Genomic DNA, 16885 nt, shown 5'->3' with positions numbered 1-16885 from the left:
GTTAGTAGTTATCAAATATTTATATCTATTTGCCTTTGTCGTCTGTACCTCACTTTACGTATAAATGTATATATATTATGTGCATATAAATATATGCATATTTCTGTCAATACATATATGTACACATATAGACAGATAAATACATGTGTCGATAAAAAAATTCATTCTTATTGAATTTTCCATTAGAAAAAAAGTAAAAAGTGCATCAGAAGAAAATGCAAATTTTTGTTGGACATTTTTACTGGTTTGGTGCTTCCTATATGTAAATAGTGTCTCGCATTATCTATTCACCCTTTGCAATCTTAATTTATGTTTTGATTTGGAAAATTGACCAATGAATCTTGATGTGTAGCCCTGCCACAATGATATAAATGAAGGTCACTACTAAAAACATAGGCTGAAATCCCTGGGTTGAATGACACAATCTGCATCAATTCATTTAGAAGATGAAGATAAGAAATAACTATCTTGAAACTCAAGTCTAATGGAGGTGCCCAATATAATTGACATTCTTCTACTATGCTAGGCCTCATTAGAAATGTCAAGGAATGTTGTAGACTTGCTGTCAATTTTTCATTGCACAAAAAATGCTTCTGCCAATTTAGAAGGCAAGCTGCTGAAATCAAAAAGATAGGAAGAGTAGGTGGACCCTTCATGAGAGGATGGTTAACTTGCTGATTAAACAACAAGAATGTTTGCTGCTTTGAGGACTCTCCCCAAGAAAATATCAGAAATCCTTTTTCTAACATAAGAAACTACCAATTCTGCTGCACCATTAAACTCCAAGTTTACATTTTGCAATTCGCAGAGGAAGCACAGATTTCTTCTCGAGGCGTACTAGCAGCAGCCACTTTCAATGAAATAAACTTAAGTTTGATCACTTTTTGTCGCTTTATTAGCTATAATAATTATGTGACAAAGGTTTACCTTACATGAATATTACAAAGTTGTTACGTGAATATTATGCTGTTCTTGAAACCATATGCTAAATAGCAATATGCTTGGAAGATTTCTTTCATAAATTTACATGGTGGATAATGATATCTACCTAGTTTAGTGATTTTTCTCATGCAAATTGATGTTTCTTCTATTTTTTTAATGCTAAAAGTGGGAGGCAATCGTGTGGGCTTCGTAATTCATCTTCAGCCATACTTGAGGTAATTAATCTAATTATTTTGAGATTTATTGTTTAAACATCTCTAATATGTGGTTTTATATTTGTGAGTTTTCAAAGGACTGCAACTTTAAACCAAAGTAATTATAGGTTAACTGCCAAAGTTTGTTATTCTATTGGGTTTATTTGATAAGAAGCAAGCATATTCTTGGCATCTTTTTGTAGTGTTATCATGCTTAGGTCTTTATATTATAAATTTATAATATTATCTTGCTTTTGTTTTTATATAAAAAAATATGGGTATATATTGTTTTATTTTCAGTTAGTTTGTGTAGAAGCTTAATGTTAGCAACCTTCAACTACAGTCCCAACAAGTTTTTATTTGATACTTCAATCTTTAGGAACCTTATTAGTAGCCTTTGGCTTTTGCTAAGCTCTGATATGATGTCTGCCTCCTATTTAGTATTTTGTTTCTTTGAGGGAAAGAAGGTATCTTTTAAGGGAGTCATAATGGAGAGAAGAGAGAGATAATCAAGAGGTAGAATAAGAAACATAAGATAGAAGGATAAGTTGTGATAAAGTGCATCAGGTCATATAGAGAGGGATTACATTACCTTGAGAGGGACTTGTTTTTTACTTTATCCTCAATTATACTTGAACAAGAATACTGAGCCTAATAGTTTACCTTTGAGCCAGTTTACATCATTTAAAACAGGGTTTGCCGTACCGAGCCGTACCGCCTGGTACGGGCGGTATGTACCGGTCCGACAAGTTTTCGGTACGCGGACCGACGGTTACCAGTCCGAGGTACTGTAGCAGTTACTGTAGCACTCAGGTGTACCGCTCGGTATACCGTACCGTACCGGTACCGAGCCCAGGTCGAAATATCGGTACGGTACGGTATTACAAACCTTGATTTAAAATACTAAATTGAGTGCAATTCGCCTGGTATTAGTTGTCCACAATTTGGTGCATGCTCAGACTAGCATGGACAGCTTGTTTGGAGTTATAATTGATTTAGGGTCCCAACTAAGGATTCAAATCTTGGTTGTACAGGTGAGTTCAGACTCATATTTACCAGTTTGACCAAGGGCTTGTTTTGGACCATATATGTCAATACTGGTCAGTATTTATGTACTTATGTTTGGACCAGGGTCTGTCGTACCGAGCCATACCGCCCGGTACGGGTGGTACATACCATGGTTTGCAGTACCGGTCCGTACCGCCCGATACGGGCGGTACGTACCGGTCTGACAGGCTTCTGGTACGCGGACCGCCTGTTACCGGTCCGGTACTGTAGCAGTACTGTAGCAGTACGCCTGAATATATCGCTCGGTACACCCAAGTGTACCGAGCGGTATACCGTACCGTACCGGTACCGAGCCCAGGTCGAAACTCCGGTACGGTACGGTATTGCGAACCTTGGTACATACCGTTCCGACAGGTTTTCGGTACGCGGACCGACTGCTACAGTACTCGGTACACCTAGGTATACCACTCGGTACACCTGGATGTACCGCTCGGTATACCGTACCGTACCGGTACCGAGCCCAGGTCGAAATACCGGTACGGTACGATATTACGAACCTTGGTTTGGACCATATGTGTTGATAGTTACCAAAACTGGTTCTATACTGAAATTTTAATCCTTGGTCCCAACATCCCCCAAACATCAAGAAGCCCACACTCCATTGTCCGGTTGAACCTACAAAGTGGTTTAGCCAGGATAGCGTCATTATTGTATTTACTGTTGTATCAGACTTTAATGGCCATACCTAAAGTATTAACCCTAAACATGCTCTGCAATGCTTTAGTAACCAGTCCTCTTTCAACCCCTCTTTCTCTGTTCAACACGTAAACGAAAATAAGAAAAGAAAAATCTACCCATGGTGTAAGCTTTTGATTCAGGGAATCACTATTATCTGTTGACTTGTGACAACACTGTCCTGCCATGGCTCTACTGGAGGGATGGTACAAGTTCATTGTTTGATCTGGTAGACATCTGGCGTTGTTCTTTGCTGTTGGCCCTAGTGATGCTGTTATGGAATCCTCAAATTTGTTGCCTCTGGCTTTGGAGACAAGTGATGACGACAATGAATAAGGACACTGTTAATTATTTTGTTTTGTTTTGATTTGTTTTAGGTTTTTCTACCTTGGTTCTTTCATGTCTTGTCTCTTGTGTGCTTCATCATTTTTTTTTTATTCTTCCAGTACATTGTTTTGGATGTACACTAAATTAATTCTTTTTAGCTTGTGCTTTTAATTCAGATGTTGTATGCTTGATTTTCTTGTTAACGCTTCCAAATAACTTTTTTTGTGCATATTTCTTTATCCTGTTCTCACATGTTGCTACATCCAAGGTTCATCGTACCACGGTATACCGCTCAGTACGGACAGTACATACTAATCTAATAAGAGGTCGGTATGGGTGATACATACCAGTTTATTGGTATATCCCACTGTATTATGTGTCGATTTATCAATATGTACTATACTGGCGACTGGTCGATACATTGGTATCGACCAGTAAGGCGAACCATGGGTACATCAACCAACAACCTTTGGGAACCAAATGAAAAACTCTGTTTTAGTTGACTTTGGATTTTTGTCTAGTCTATTTTGATTGCGGCAGTGAAAATCCAATCATTTAGTTCTGTTCAGAAATCTGGAAAAAAAGCAGTACCTATTTGAACCAAATATTCACCTAGCCTTGGACATCTATTGGAGTTTGGTTATTTTATTTCCATTAATAATTATATAGTTAGCTCTCTTTAGAGGCACTTCTGCCCCTTGAAGAAGGGAAGCTCCTCCTAGGAGACAATTTGCAACACCTTGTTTAAGGGGTGTATTCTAAAATAGGAATGAAATCTACATGTTTGTTTTTTATTTATCTGTCCAACTAGATATACCAGAACCAGTATAACCCTTAGCAAACCAGTTTTAATTTGAACAGTGTCGTGTCATTTTCTTCATAATTGCTCACTCATGCCAATAAAAAACGGTGCTGATTTTAGTCTTATTGAGTATTTCCTACTGAAGGCCACATACAAATTCCATTCATCTGTCGGTTTCCTGCATCCACTTTTTTGCACTAGATTCTTCACTTGCATAGATATCCTTCTCTTCAAATGTATCCCTTGTTAACTTATGTCTTCTTATCATGTTCACATGAATGCTCTATACATATTACTGCTTTGCCTCTTATTTGATGCCGTCTACATAGAGTTGTACGTTTGTAGTGAATAAGCTACTTGGTCTGATTTATGACAAACTTAATAGCAAATGTACTATTCTCTGCAGCAATTAATCATCTTGCAATACTTAAACTATTGTGCTGTATGATTGAGTGACTATTTTCTAGATATTGTTGTGAAAGCCAATTTCAATTATTATTTGTAAGAATCATCTCATTAAGATGCAAAGTTTATGCAATCTGCCAAGTTCTATATATTTATTTTGGTGTCATTTGACATTCTATTAAAATGATCTACACCCGGATTTGTCACTCAAATGTCATGTTCTTTGCTTTTAATCTCTTGTAATTGCATTTATCAGTACGATTGGATTTTAGTCTTTTTTTTCATCTGTGTCATCAGTACACTATCCTTTTTTTAGCTAGTTTCTTGCTCCATGGATTGGTTCAGAAAAGTGCTAAATTTAAAGATTGCTTTTATCTCAGGTAGAAAGTGCTGAGTCATACCTGCATAAGATGATGGAAGCTGGCATCTTGATTAACATTGAGGTATATGCCTATTATCTTTTTTGCTTGATATCTTAATTAATTTTTTTTGGAAATAAGGGCTAAGTATAGTGCTATATGCATATTGTTTTTGAGTAATATGTCCTGAACATCCGTGCCCTGCAATTTTACTGTTCTGCCTGTTCTTCACCAAATGTATATATACTTATATAGTGGAGTGACTGGAGTCACATGCAATTATTTTCTTTGCAATCATTTGTGGCAATGATTTTCAAAGTGATGCATGCTTTTTTCTTCATCTACAGTATTGCTTGGTTTGCAACTTTTAGTTTTATACACATCTCATGCCATATTTAGAAGTTAACCATTCACAATTTGCTATGACAATCCCAGAATCTGCAGGTCAAAACAAAGATTAGTGGCAAATATTCCTTTATTGTATATCAAAATTGATGATAAAATGGTTGTTGTGTTTTATGATTTTTAATGGCAGGAGCGCAAGGAAAAGATTTTGTGTGATGTTGATTCATTGACTGCAAGCATTAATGGTTATGTTATTATGCAGTCTAGCTTAGTTGAGGAGGTATGATGGTCACTTTTATCAATTATAATGAATTTTTTATTTGATATTGAAAAATTTATAATGATTATAACTAGGTTGTAAATCTTGTGGAGGCTCCTGTTGCCATACTTGGTAGATTTGATGAATCCTTCTTGGATCTCCCAAAAGATATATTGATTATGGTATGTCATGACATTTTCTACAAGTACTGTGATGCAATCTCTCTTGTTTAATTGTTTTTATTATGATTTCCCACATGCAATAGGGATTTGTTTCTTATTTTCTGATATCTTTTCATATGTTTTTGATGATTAAAAGCTTAGTTCAGTTTTATATCAGTCCTCAATTAGACCTATATGGTGATGGTGCCAGCCCATTTTGTCTGTTGATATGGGGTGGTACTAGCTGAACTGGTTTCGGGCCTATCTAAACTGAGGAAAATATTATATATATATATATATATATATATATATATATATATATATATATATATATATATATATATATATACATATACATATATATATATATATACATATACATATATATATATAATACATATACATATATATATATATATATATATATATATATATATGCTTAATAATGAATCAAACTATGATTTTAAGATCTATTGTAAGCCATATATTAAGAAAACAGTTGTAAAAACTAAAAAACTTGAAAAGTACTGAGTGGACGCATGATAAATGTATCACAAGCATATCCTTGTAAAGACATAGTTAAAAATTAAAAGTACTTGTTGTCTTTCTAATGGCTGCTAGCACCAAATGGATCATCATGTTGCAAATGGTAGGTCAAAATCTTCAATGTGACTTGATAATATATCAAGATTTTAATTATGAGGAATGCATGAATTATGTTACTCCAGTGACATTTGAGGTAAAGTAGCAAGAGTCATGACGTTTTGGTCTTTAAATACAACTGGGATGGTAGTTAATCACTATGGATGTCAATTTAGGTTGCTGGGGCAAGGAAGGTTTGAGCACATAGGGTTAAGGAAATCGCGTTGCACCAGCTGTTGAGTGGTAGACCTGTGTGGATATAGGTCGCATCTATAGGGTTCTAGCATGGATTCAGTCTGATCTGTGCGAACCTAGCCTAGATTCTAAATGGATTTCGGTTAAATCTGAACTTTTCTTTGCCATATCTGAATAAATCTTGGATGGATCTGAATAGCTCTTGTCCAGATTTGAAAAGTTTGCTCGGACTTCTGTAAATCTTGATCAGGTCCAAGTAGATCCAGCTTAGAGTCAAATAGATTTACACTAGATTTATGTGGGTTCAGCCACTTTTCAACAATTAACATTGACTCATAAATGTATAAAAAAGCCAAAATCTAATAATGAAATCTTGAGCTTAACCTGTAGAAAGCACCAAGAAGCTTTATTCAACAAAATCTAAGCAAAAATTTGAATTTTAGCTTTGGACTTACCTTGCTTTATCTAAGAACTAAGGTGATTTCTTGATATTGAAGCTTGATTCGCTTGAAACCAGAGACAGATTTGTGAAATGTGAATTGCTGAGGGTGAGAGAGATTGTGAGTCCATAGTGAAAGGAAGTACAGAAAGAAGAGTATTTGGATGAGGAAGATGGGATCATGGGGTGGGAGGGTTATCATAAGCTTACTGGTCTATGCTGATCGATATGGTCTGTTTTAAAATCCTTTTACATATTTCAATTTAATGATAACAAACATGTGATGCAACAACTCTAAGATAAATATCAGATTTTAATGGAAATGCTTTAAAAAAATTTAGTAACCATTCTTTTCTCCATGGAGCGATGTGCTCTGAAAATCAAGAGAGTAGTAAACAGAATGTGATCTTATGGTGAGATGGTTTACCTCTTATCCAACGTTGCTTAATTTGCGTAAATGTCGTACTCTACATGAGAATACTAGAGGATAGGAGAGATCATTGAGAGACATTGAGGGGAAAAACTGAGTTTGTTTTTGTAATAATACTTCAATAGTTTACGAAAAGGGTTGTAAGTATGTATCTAGAATAGCATGACTTGTGTCTCACCTGCTAGTTAGGTGTCAATAGAATTGAAAGATGCATGAACACCATCCGTATATAGTAGAATAGATCATTTCCTACTCTTGGTCAACCCTCCCAAAGGATGTTCAATGCATGATTGACCCTCCAATTGAGGCAGAGCCCAATGTGGACCAACACCCGTAACTACTAGATAATGTGTTCCACGATTGGACCCACACAACAATTATCTTCATGTGAGATGCATACTCTCCATATTGTAGGTATTATTGTTCAATGTAAAATTGTAAATACATTTTAATAATATCTGTAATTTAATATACTGTGAAGAAATTATATTTGAAATTTTGTGATAGCATGGTCCATGTTGTATTGGTAAGAAATTGTAGTATTTGCACTAAATGTGCTAGTAGCCTTTTAGAACTTATATCCCTAAAGATAATAAGTGTTAATAAATTAATTAATACCACTTTTATAAGATAACAGATAGATAAGTGATCATCAAATGATTAAATCCTTTGCCATGCTAATAGCAAGAGCTTCAAATATGACATTTGGCTCTAATCAATTATTGACCTTGTGAAGGGCAAGCAACAGGTGAACATTACTGGCAATGTCATAACTATATTGATATATAAGTATCAAGCAGAAATGTACAACAGACCAACATTTAATCGTTATTGTAAATTCAAAATGTTATAATTTTTGACAAATTGATGCTGCCATATGAAGATTCCTAGTTATCAGAGTGTCGCATCTTCAAGAAATGATATGGAGAAAGAACACATCTTGGTTAAGTGCCTACTTGATCTCCTCCTTTGAGGTGTGTATCAGATTATAATTTTTGCTTATCTGCAGCCTCTTTTTTAGTTCAACCCGACCAAAAAATAATAATAATCTTGATTTGGGGAAAATTACAAGCTTCACTGAGAAAAAAATATGCTGTAGCAAGAAAGAAGAGTTTGAAATCCAAGCTTCATTGATAAAATTGAAGAAAATAAAAAAGGAGGATGAAAGGTAATGGTAGAAGAAAAAGGTGAAATTGTGTTAAAACCTGTGGAAAAAAGGTCATAGAGGTGTGGGAATAAGGCAATAATACCTGGTATAGCTTGTGCACTACTTTGAACGCTTGACAGTATGTTGGCCTGGTTGGTACAATAAGCATATCGTGCGTCACCTAGTATGAGCCAGTATTGGGAAGAATTAGTGTCTGAGTACTAGTTTGTTATTGAGCTGGCAAATACTGGCCACTATGGATGGATCCAATCGAATGTTAAAAACTTGGTCAACATAAACTTAGGTCCTACTGAACAGGGTTACCGATTGCAATGGTGCTAAATTGCTAGACGCCTAGACCAATGTAGGATTTTTCCATTAGTTTAAAGTCCATAGAGGATCATGCTTCAGGAAGCGTTGGAGGCTCACATGTTTAATAGTGAATGTCTTCTTTGCTTTTAGTTGTGTAGATTGCCCGCCACTATAATGCCGTTACCACATTTTCGATTCCTGGTTATTATTGTTAACTACCTTTGGTTAGCCAATAAAATCCTAGATGCTTATTTATACCTTTGTTGGTTATTGCATATGAATCATTACTGAAGTTATTACCTTGCATAGAGAAGGGCACATTTACACATATTTCTATGTTTGAGTTTATCCCTATTGTCTACCATGACTTCAAAAGAGATGATTTTTTTAAACTTTAATTCGTCTCTTGGCACTGTTAGATATGATTAAACATTATGTAGAATTGTGCACCCACCACGAGATTGGAACATGATTCCTTGTGTGTCAAGTAAGTCTCATAGCTTTACATTTGCGAAAGTGAAATATTTAATATCGTTGCTCTAACAAAACTCTTCTCTCTCTCTCTCTTGATTTTTAACCCCGTGAAGTTACCTTTTTTAACTTTTTTAAAACTTTAGTTTGTCTCTTGGCACTGTTAGATATGACTAAACATTATGTAGAATTGTGCACCCACCAAGAGATGTTCCTTGTGTGTGAAGTAAGTCTCACAGCTTTACATTTGGTAGCCAACTTGAGAATGAATGCACAGAGATTTTGAACACAAAACTTAAGAGTTTCAAAGATGGCAGGCCATCTTCGTCCCAATTTTCTGAATCTACCTCTTCAATATAGTCCTCATAAGTCAAGAACTTCTACAACAATTTATAGTTCAAGGTATTATATTGCTACAACAATAATGAATGTGATTTGTACATCAAGAACTTATACAACTCTTCAAGAAATCTTTTAGCAAGAATATGATTTTTCTTAATTTGAAACAATTATAATCATATGATTTAATTTGATGATTTGGATTTTATCATGCAGGTTATGCAGAAGCATCAGAAGTATTTTCCTTTGATCAACAAGCATACTGGAAATTTGATGCCATTTTTTATCGCTGTTAGACCTCTTATAGATCCTTAATCGTATATTGCAGTGTAACCCATTTATGTCTTTCCCTTTTCTATTTTCTGTATCATACTCTAATTTGTGGTTCTTGTAGGTTGCAAATGGAATAATCAATGAACGAGTAGTTCAGAAAGGCAATGAAGCTGTACTACGGTTAGATTCAGTCCCTTGCGATATTGTTGTGAAATATTAATTAAACTAATTTATACTTGTATCAATTTCGAGAAAACCATGGGAACTGTTTGATAGGGGCAAGGTAATGAACATTAATCTTTCCTAGATCTTGCATTGGCAGGAACCTCTGGAGCTGTGCTTTTAACTGATTTTGGAGAAGAAAAAAACATGTTTAATTTTGCATCAACATAGACAATCACAAAAGCAAATGTTATATAATGTGATTTGGTATATAACACAGCTCATTTTTGGTTCATTTTTTGTAATGTTATGATTATGTACTGGAGTTTTCTTTCAGCCTAATTCTGGATTTGTTTTTTAAGTTTTAGTTAATTGTTTGTTTAAATCTAATGTGATGTTTTCCATCTGTTGTTTGTCCAAACTGGAAATGATATATTTTCTATCATAACTCAAATTAAAGTCCTGAGAATCTACTGCTAACTTGAGTATCTATATAATAAAAACACACATATGCAATGCTTTTGGTCTTGTATGTGATATCGTTTGAAGAAATAATTGAAAATTTTGCTGATTACCTCTTCTCTTATTCTTGCCTCTTTTTTAAATCCTGGTGGTCTCTTATTTCTTTTAGCTAGTTATAGTTACTGATCTTAGCATCATATCACTTGTACAGGTTGTCTTCTTATTTGTCTCTGTAACTTCTAAGTTAAATTTGTGTCAAACTCAAATCTGAATTGTTATTTGAGTGCTTGCTGGTTGCTTGTCTTGATCTCCACATCTTTAGTTTTAGATTAACAAAGAAAATCTTTCTTTTTCTTTGAGAACTTGACAATTCTGGAAGCAGAGTTAAAGTTGTTGTAAGCGATAATATCTTCTTGCAAAATCAGTTAACCTTCCTTGTATCAAGGCTTTCCTGTTTGGTTCTGTACTAATATAAGCTTTACCTGTGATTCAATAGTGATGCTGCTCAGTCCATATTTGTGCTTTTCTGATCTGTACATGAGCTTTATTAACCTTTCTATTAAATTTCAACCTTTTGTTCTACCAAAAAATACACTTTTTGGTTTTATCAGAGCTCGTTACGAAGATGCTAAATTTTTCTATAAAATGGACACGCGGAAGAAATTTTCTGAATTTCGAGGCCTTCTAAGTGGAATTCTTTTTCATGTAAGTGATTGATTTCTTATAATAATAATATCATTTTAAGGTTTGCTTTTCAATTTGGTGACATTGAAGTTATCTAGGAAAAGCTTGGAACAATGCTAGACAAGGTGTCACGCATCCAAAGAACTGTTGGGAAGTTAACTCTTACTCTTGGCTTTGACAAGAGGGTGCTTATGATTGTTGAAGATGCTGCAGCCCTTGCCATGTCTGATCTTGCATCTTCTATCGTGACAGAATTCACTTCACTATCTGGAATAATGGCACGCCATTATGCTCTAAGGGATGGGTATCCTGATCAGGTACACAGACAAGCATCTAGCACATGCATCTTTTTTTTCCTTATCCCCTATTATTAGTGTTGTTGTTGCAGTAAGAGTAGCAACATGCTTATTGATGACCTAAAACTCTTTATAGAGATGATAGATCACTAGATGATACACACTAGTCCTATTTTGTAGGGTGAGACTAATTGATAATGAATCATGAAACAGGAGAGAATGGACTTCATTTGTTGAGCCACTATACATTTGCGAGAATTCATTTTGTTTGTTCTGGTTGCTCAAAACACCACACTGCCCACCATCTTGGCTAAAGCCGACAATCTACCCTCTCCCTGTGCTTCTTAGCCACTATCAATAGATGGAAAATACTACTTGTTGGACCAATACATACTGCCCGTACCGGGCGGTATACCATGGCACGGCAAACCTTGGTGTGTTGTATTATGCATCTTGTGTTGATTCCTATTTCAGACATCATCACAAAACAACTCCTCTGGATCATGGAATTATAGGAAGGAGAACTTGAATTCTTTGGCCACAAGGGATCCTTACCTTGAAAATAATATTCTACAAACACCAACTCTAGTGATGGTAATCAATGACCTCTAACCAAGGTCTTAAGTTTCGATCCATTGGTCAGTGGTCAAACCAATGTGCATCCAATATATATCGATATACCAACACATGATCAGCCGACATACCAGTCTTCATAGACCAAAAAGAATAAGTGAAAGAAGAGAGGAGAATGAGACATAGGAGGGTGAAGGAGGAAGAGCATAGGATAGGGAAGTGAAGATGGACGAGGCAATGGAGGAGAAGCCGAGGAGGAGGAGGAGGCATAGCAGAGGGGAAGTGGCAAGCGGTGAGTGAATGGTGGTGAAACAGTGTTATAGCAGGGTAGCAATGGCAAGGCAGCGGAGCAGTAATGGTGAGGCGACAGAGCGATAAGAGAAAGAAGTGGAGGGGAAAGTGACGAGAGAAAGGGAGAGATAAGCAAGGGAGGAAAAACAAAAAGAAAAAACATTTGGCATTAAAAAAATATAAACAATAAAATATAGCATTCAACTGCCCGATCCTCCCTGTTTTATTTATTAAATTCAGGCAACAAGCCTGGTTTGGTAGGGCTGTGGGCAGTAACATCCCATTTTCTGGTTGTACTGGTAAGTTCCAGTTAGTATGGATAATCCTTGCCTCCAAAATCATCAAAGAGTTATAACATGATTTAAGAGGCTTGAAGATGAATCCAAGTGTATGAAAGAAGGATTAGCATATTTAGAGTTAGAATGGGTGTTTCTCCTTTACCCCTTTTATGTTGCTTTTGGCTTGGAAAAAATTAATAAGATATTAAGATAGTTGTTAGAACAGTCATGCTTTACTGATATAAGAATTGGATGATTAAGTAAGATGCACAAAAATGTTGTTGAGATGAGAATGTTGAAGTAGATGTGTTACTAGAAAAGATAATTTTTTTTTTCTTTTATGAACAATTAGGTGGAGATATGATAGATGATAGAACAAAGAACTGTCTAAGATAGTATGAAGCAAGGTTTTCAATTTTGCGTACTGGTAGCAGACTGATCAGGACTTGGACCCATACCATATCAGTTCATACAGGTACAGTGTTGATATGTCAGTACGCACCAAGTCTTAGAGAAACCCCAAAAAAGGTTTAGAAAACTGAAAAAAGAAAAAGCTTCCACCCTGTACCGAACATACCAGGAAGTACTAACCTTATATCGAGTGCACCAGGCAGTACAAACCCTGTACCAGCTGTTTTATCTTAATCCATGACATGAGATTACGAGGAGGCTGACCGTTTGTGGATGGATAACCATATGGCTCAAGCGAAACCAGCTAAGTGCATGACACAGCAGTCACTATCAAATCAGTATTCCTTCCTTCTCCTCCACCACCACTACTGCTGCCTCCTCCTCCCCTCCTCTTACTTCTCTACCTCCTTCTTCCCTTCTCCTTCTCCTCTTTTGCGCCACGTACTCTTCTCTCCTCCTCTTCCTCCCCTCCTCCACCCCTTTCTTTATACCATGGTCCAACATACAATCTCAGTACTTCCTAATATACTAGACCAGTGATTGCAAAAGGTGCTCGGGCGCTCACCTAGGCGCTCGGGCGAGGCCCGAGCGCCTCGCTAATGTCCCAGGTGACGCGCTTCAAACAGGCGCCGCCTGGGCGCTCGCCCGAGCCCAGGCGTTGGGCGCTTCGGGCGAGCGCCTGGGTAAACCAAGGCGACCGAACCAGAATTTTAGGTCTGGTTCGGTCCTGGTTCGGTTGTTAGTTGGTTCAATCGAACCAACTAAACCGATATAACCCCAACCCTAACCCTAACCCAACACTAACCTGCTGCCGCTGCCGCTCTCGATCCCGATCCCGATCCCGATCCCGATCGCGATCTCGTCGCTCGCTGCCGCTGCTCGCCGCTGTCGCTGCTCGCGCCTCCCCCGAGCCCTCCTGCTGCTCGCGCCTCCCGCGAGCCCTCTCGCTACTCGCGTCTCCTGCGAGCCCTCCCGTGAGCCTTCCCGCTGCTCGCGCCTCCCTCGAGCCCTCCCGCTGCTCGCGCCTCCCGCGAGCCCTCTCGCCTCCTGCGAGCCCTCCCGCGAGCCTTCCCGCCAGTGATTGAAAAAGGCGCTCGGGCGCTCGCCTAGGCGCTCGGGCGAGGCGAGGCGAGGCCCGAGTGCCTCGCTAATCTCCCAGGCGGCATGCTTCAAACAGGCGCCGCCTGGGCGCTCGCCCGAGCCCAGGCGCTGGGCGCTTCGGGCGAGCGCCTAAGTAAACCAAGGCGATTGAACCAGGATTTTAGGTCTGGTTCGGTCCTAGTTCGATTGGTTAGTTGGTTCAATCGAACCAACTAAACCGATATAACCCTTACCCAACCCTAACCCGTTGCCGCTGCCACTCCCGATCTCGCCGCTGTCGCTGCTCGCAAACGCTGCCGTTGTCGCCGCTCGCTGCTGTCGCTGCTCACAAACACTACCTCTGTCGTCGCTCGCGCCTCCCGCTGCTCGTCGCTCCTGTCGTCGCTTGCCGCTGTCGCTGCTCACAAACGCTGCCTCTGTCGCCGCTCGCCGCTCCTGCTCCCGCTGCTCGCCGCTCCTGCTCCCGCTGCCGCTGCTCGCCGTTGTCGCTGTCGCCGCTCGCGTCTCCCGCTGCTAGTCGCTCCCGCTCCCTTTCTCGCTGCCGCTACCGTTGCTCGTCGCTGGCCGCTGCCGCTGCCACTGTCGCCGCTCGCCGCTGCTTCATCATTTCTCAGTCAGCAAGTTCAGTATACAGTATACTATTAATATTAAATTTATTTGAAATGATTAATTTTCAATACTATTAATAGATTTTCTTAATTTAATAGCATATTTTTATTTAAAATTTTAAATAATTATATTTATCAATTATATTATATATTTTTATATTTTATTGCCTTGCTTCGCTCGAGCGAGCGCCTAGCGCCTCGGGCGTTTTTGGACCTTGGCGCCTAGCGCTTTTTAAATCACTGCTTCCCGCTGCTTGCGCCTCCCTCGAAGCCTCCCGCTGCTCGCGCCTTCCGCTCCCTTTCCCTTTCCCGCTGTCGTCGCTCGCCGCCACCGCTCGCCGCTGCTTCCTCGTTTCTCCATCAGGCTCAGTATACTCTTAATATTAAGTTTATTTGAATTTTGAAATGATTAATTTTCTTAATTTAATAGCATATTTTTATTTAAAAAATTAAATAATTATATTATATATTTTTATAATTTAGCGCCTCGCTTCGCTCGGGCGAGCGCCTAGCGCCTCGGGCGTTTGTGGACCTTAGCGCCTTTTGGCGCCTAGCGCTTTTTAAATCACTGTACTAGACCTATAATGATCTGACCATAGACCGGCATGGGTCCAATGCCTGAAATATAGAATCATGGTGTTACACCAATCATTCAAAATATTTTAAAAGGGTCAGGATGAATGCCACATCATATGTTTTAAGTTTAAAATTATTCACTAGTTTTTTAACTGAATAAATAAAAACGAAAAATATGACTGCATTTTTTTCATTTTTGAACAGCTTCAGTAATTAGAGAGGCTGAAAATGTTTATTTTAGTAACTGATAATATAACTCAAGTATAAATTTTTTTTTTCTTGCTTATTAATAATAGCATGGATAAGCTTTACAAGCAATTACATATTACCATGACTTCTACTTACTGACTTTCATTTCCAAAGATTGCTGAAGCCCTTTTCGAAATCACACTTCCAAGATTCTCTGGAGACATACTTCCAAAATCTGATGCTGGAATTGTTTTGGCCATTGCTGATCGGTAGGTTATCCTCAGTCACTGTTCAACTGTTCATCATATGATTGTTATTAGTCATATTGTGTATATCAAGTTTGTTGCAGAACTTTGATCTTCAAAAGTGAAATAAAAATCAAGCTGCTAATTTGTCATTTGATGTGCTTGATCCCACCTAAATGATTTTTCCTTAAATTATCTACCTTTTATATTTCCATATATTAATTTTAGTTTTTTTCCTGAGTTTTACTTCCTCACCTCTCCTTCTCTAAGATTAATATTTGTATGCTGCATGACCCACTTTATCCTCTCTAATCTTCTGATGTTTGGAAAATTAGTTTATGTTTAAACTTTAAAACACCAATGTGTTTAATTTGTATTGCTTCTCTGTACTAGTAAGAGGTAGGATAATATTCAGTACAATTTGGAGGGAGTAACAGATTTTAAAATCAGAATTGACAGATATCATGGTCTTGTGAGAATACTGAATAGAAGAGCATGAGTTGGAATTAAGGTTTAAAATACTGCCAGTATCAATTGGTATGAAATGGTACTTGCTAATCTGCCAGACCATCAGGATGCAAATTGGGTGATATTGTTCATTTAGGATAGATATCGGTTGTACCATCCAATAACCTCATCATATTGGGTTTACCTATGCAGTAAACAAACTAGTACCAAATTGCATTGAGCAGTACGTTTACTATCCATAACCAGTACCTTCTTTTTAAATTTTTTTGAAGTAGTTGTCTCGTTTATACTTTTCTTCTTTTTTATTCTCTCTCTCTCATGCTCCCTTTTTATTTTTCCTTTCTCTGGTGCACTCTCTCCCCTCGTCCTTTGCCTCCATGCTACTTCGTTGTTGCCACCTCCTTCGCCTCATCACTGCCTTCTTGTCCTCCTTGCTTGTCTCTTACCAGTACACCTCTGCATCCCCCTCTTCTTCTTTGTCCACCACCTTCCCCCTTCTTCTTTTCCTTCTCCTCCCTCTCCGCTGTTCTTCCTCCTCCACCTCCTCCTCTTCCTTCTCTTTTCCTTGTCCTCCCGCTTCCTTCCCTCTTTCTCTATGGTCTAGATGTATCAGTATCGTATCAATCTGTTCACCAATAGATATCGGCACCAAACTGAGATTTCGAACCTTGGTTGGAATGTTGCCTACAATTTGGTAATTTGCAAAAAGATTTCATTTTTTATTACATGGGTGTGATAATAACATGTTGGCATGCT

The 16885-nt window shown here is 37.9% G+C and overlaps 1 protein-coding gene across 5 annotated transcripts in view; it reads left to right on the top strand.

Moving 5' to 3' along the window:
* The window catches only part of LOC135606035 (glycine--tRNA ligase, chloroplastic/mitochondrial 2-like), a 53856-nt gene that overhangs the window by 28868 nt on the left and 8103 nt on the right, over positions 1 to 16885 (top strand). For all 5 annotated transcript variants that reach the window (XR_010484657.1, XR_010484658.1, XM_065096750.1 and 2 more), the window contains 9 exons: positions 1109 to 1157; positions 4794 to 4856; positions 5308 to 5397; positions 5472 to 5558; positions 9729 to 9803; positions 9907 to 9965; positions 11021 to 11114; positions 11192 to 11410; positions 15591 to 15685. Coding sequence is in view for 3 of the 5 variants with exons in the window: in XM_065096750.1 (XP_064952822.1) it covers positions 1109 to 1157; positions 4794 to 4856; positions 5308 to 5397; positions 5472 to 5558; positions 9729 to 9803; positions 9907 to 9965; positions 11021 to 11114; positions 11192 to 11410; positions 15591 to 15685 (831 nt within the window). In the remaining 2 variants the exon portion in view is untranslated. The remainder of the gene's footprint in view (positions 1 to 1108; positions 1158 to 4793; positions 4857 to 5307; positions 5398 to 5471; positions 5559 to 9728; positions 9804 to 9906; positions 9966 to 11020; positions 11115 to 11191; positions 11411 to 15590; positions 15686 to 16885) is intronic.

This window comes from Musa acuminata, chromosome BXJ2-2 (assembly GCF_036884655.1).
Source record: "Musa acuminata AAA Group cultivar baxijiao chromosome BXJ2-2, Cavendish_Baxijiao_AAA, whole genome shotgun sequence".
Taxonomy (NCBI): domain Eukaryota; kingdom Viridiplantae; phylum Streptophyta; class Magnoliopsida; order Zingiberales; family Musaceae; genus Musa; species Musa acuminata.
The sequence above is the reverse complement of the archived record's forward strand: the minus strand, read 5'-3'. Positions and strand labels throughout refer to the sequence as shown.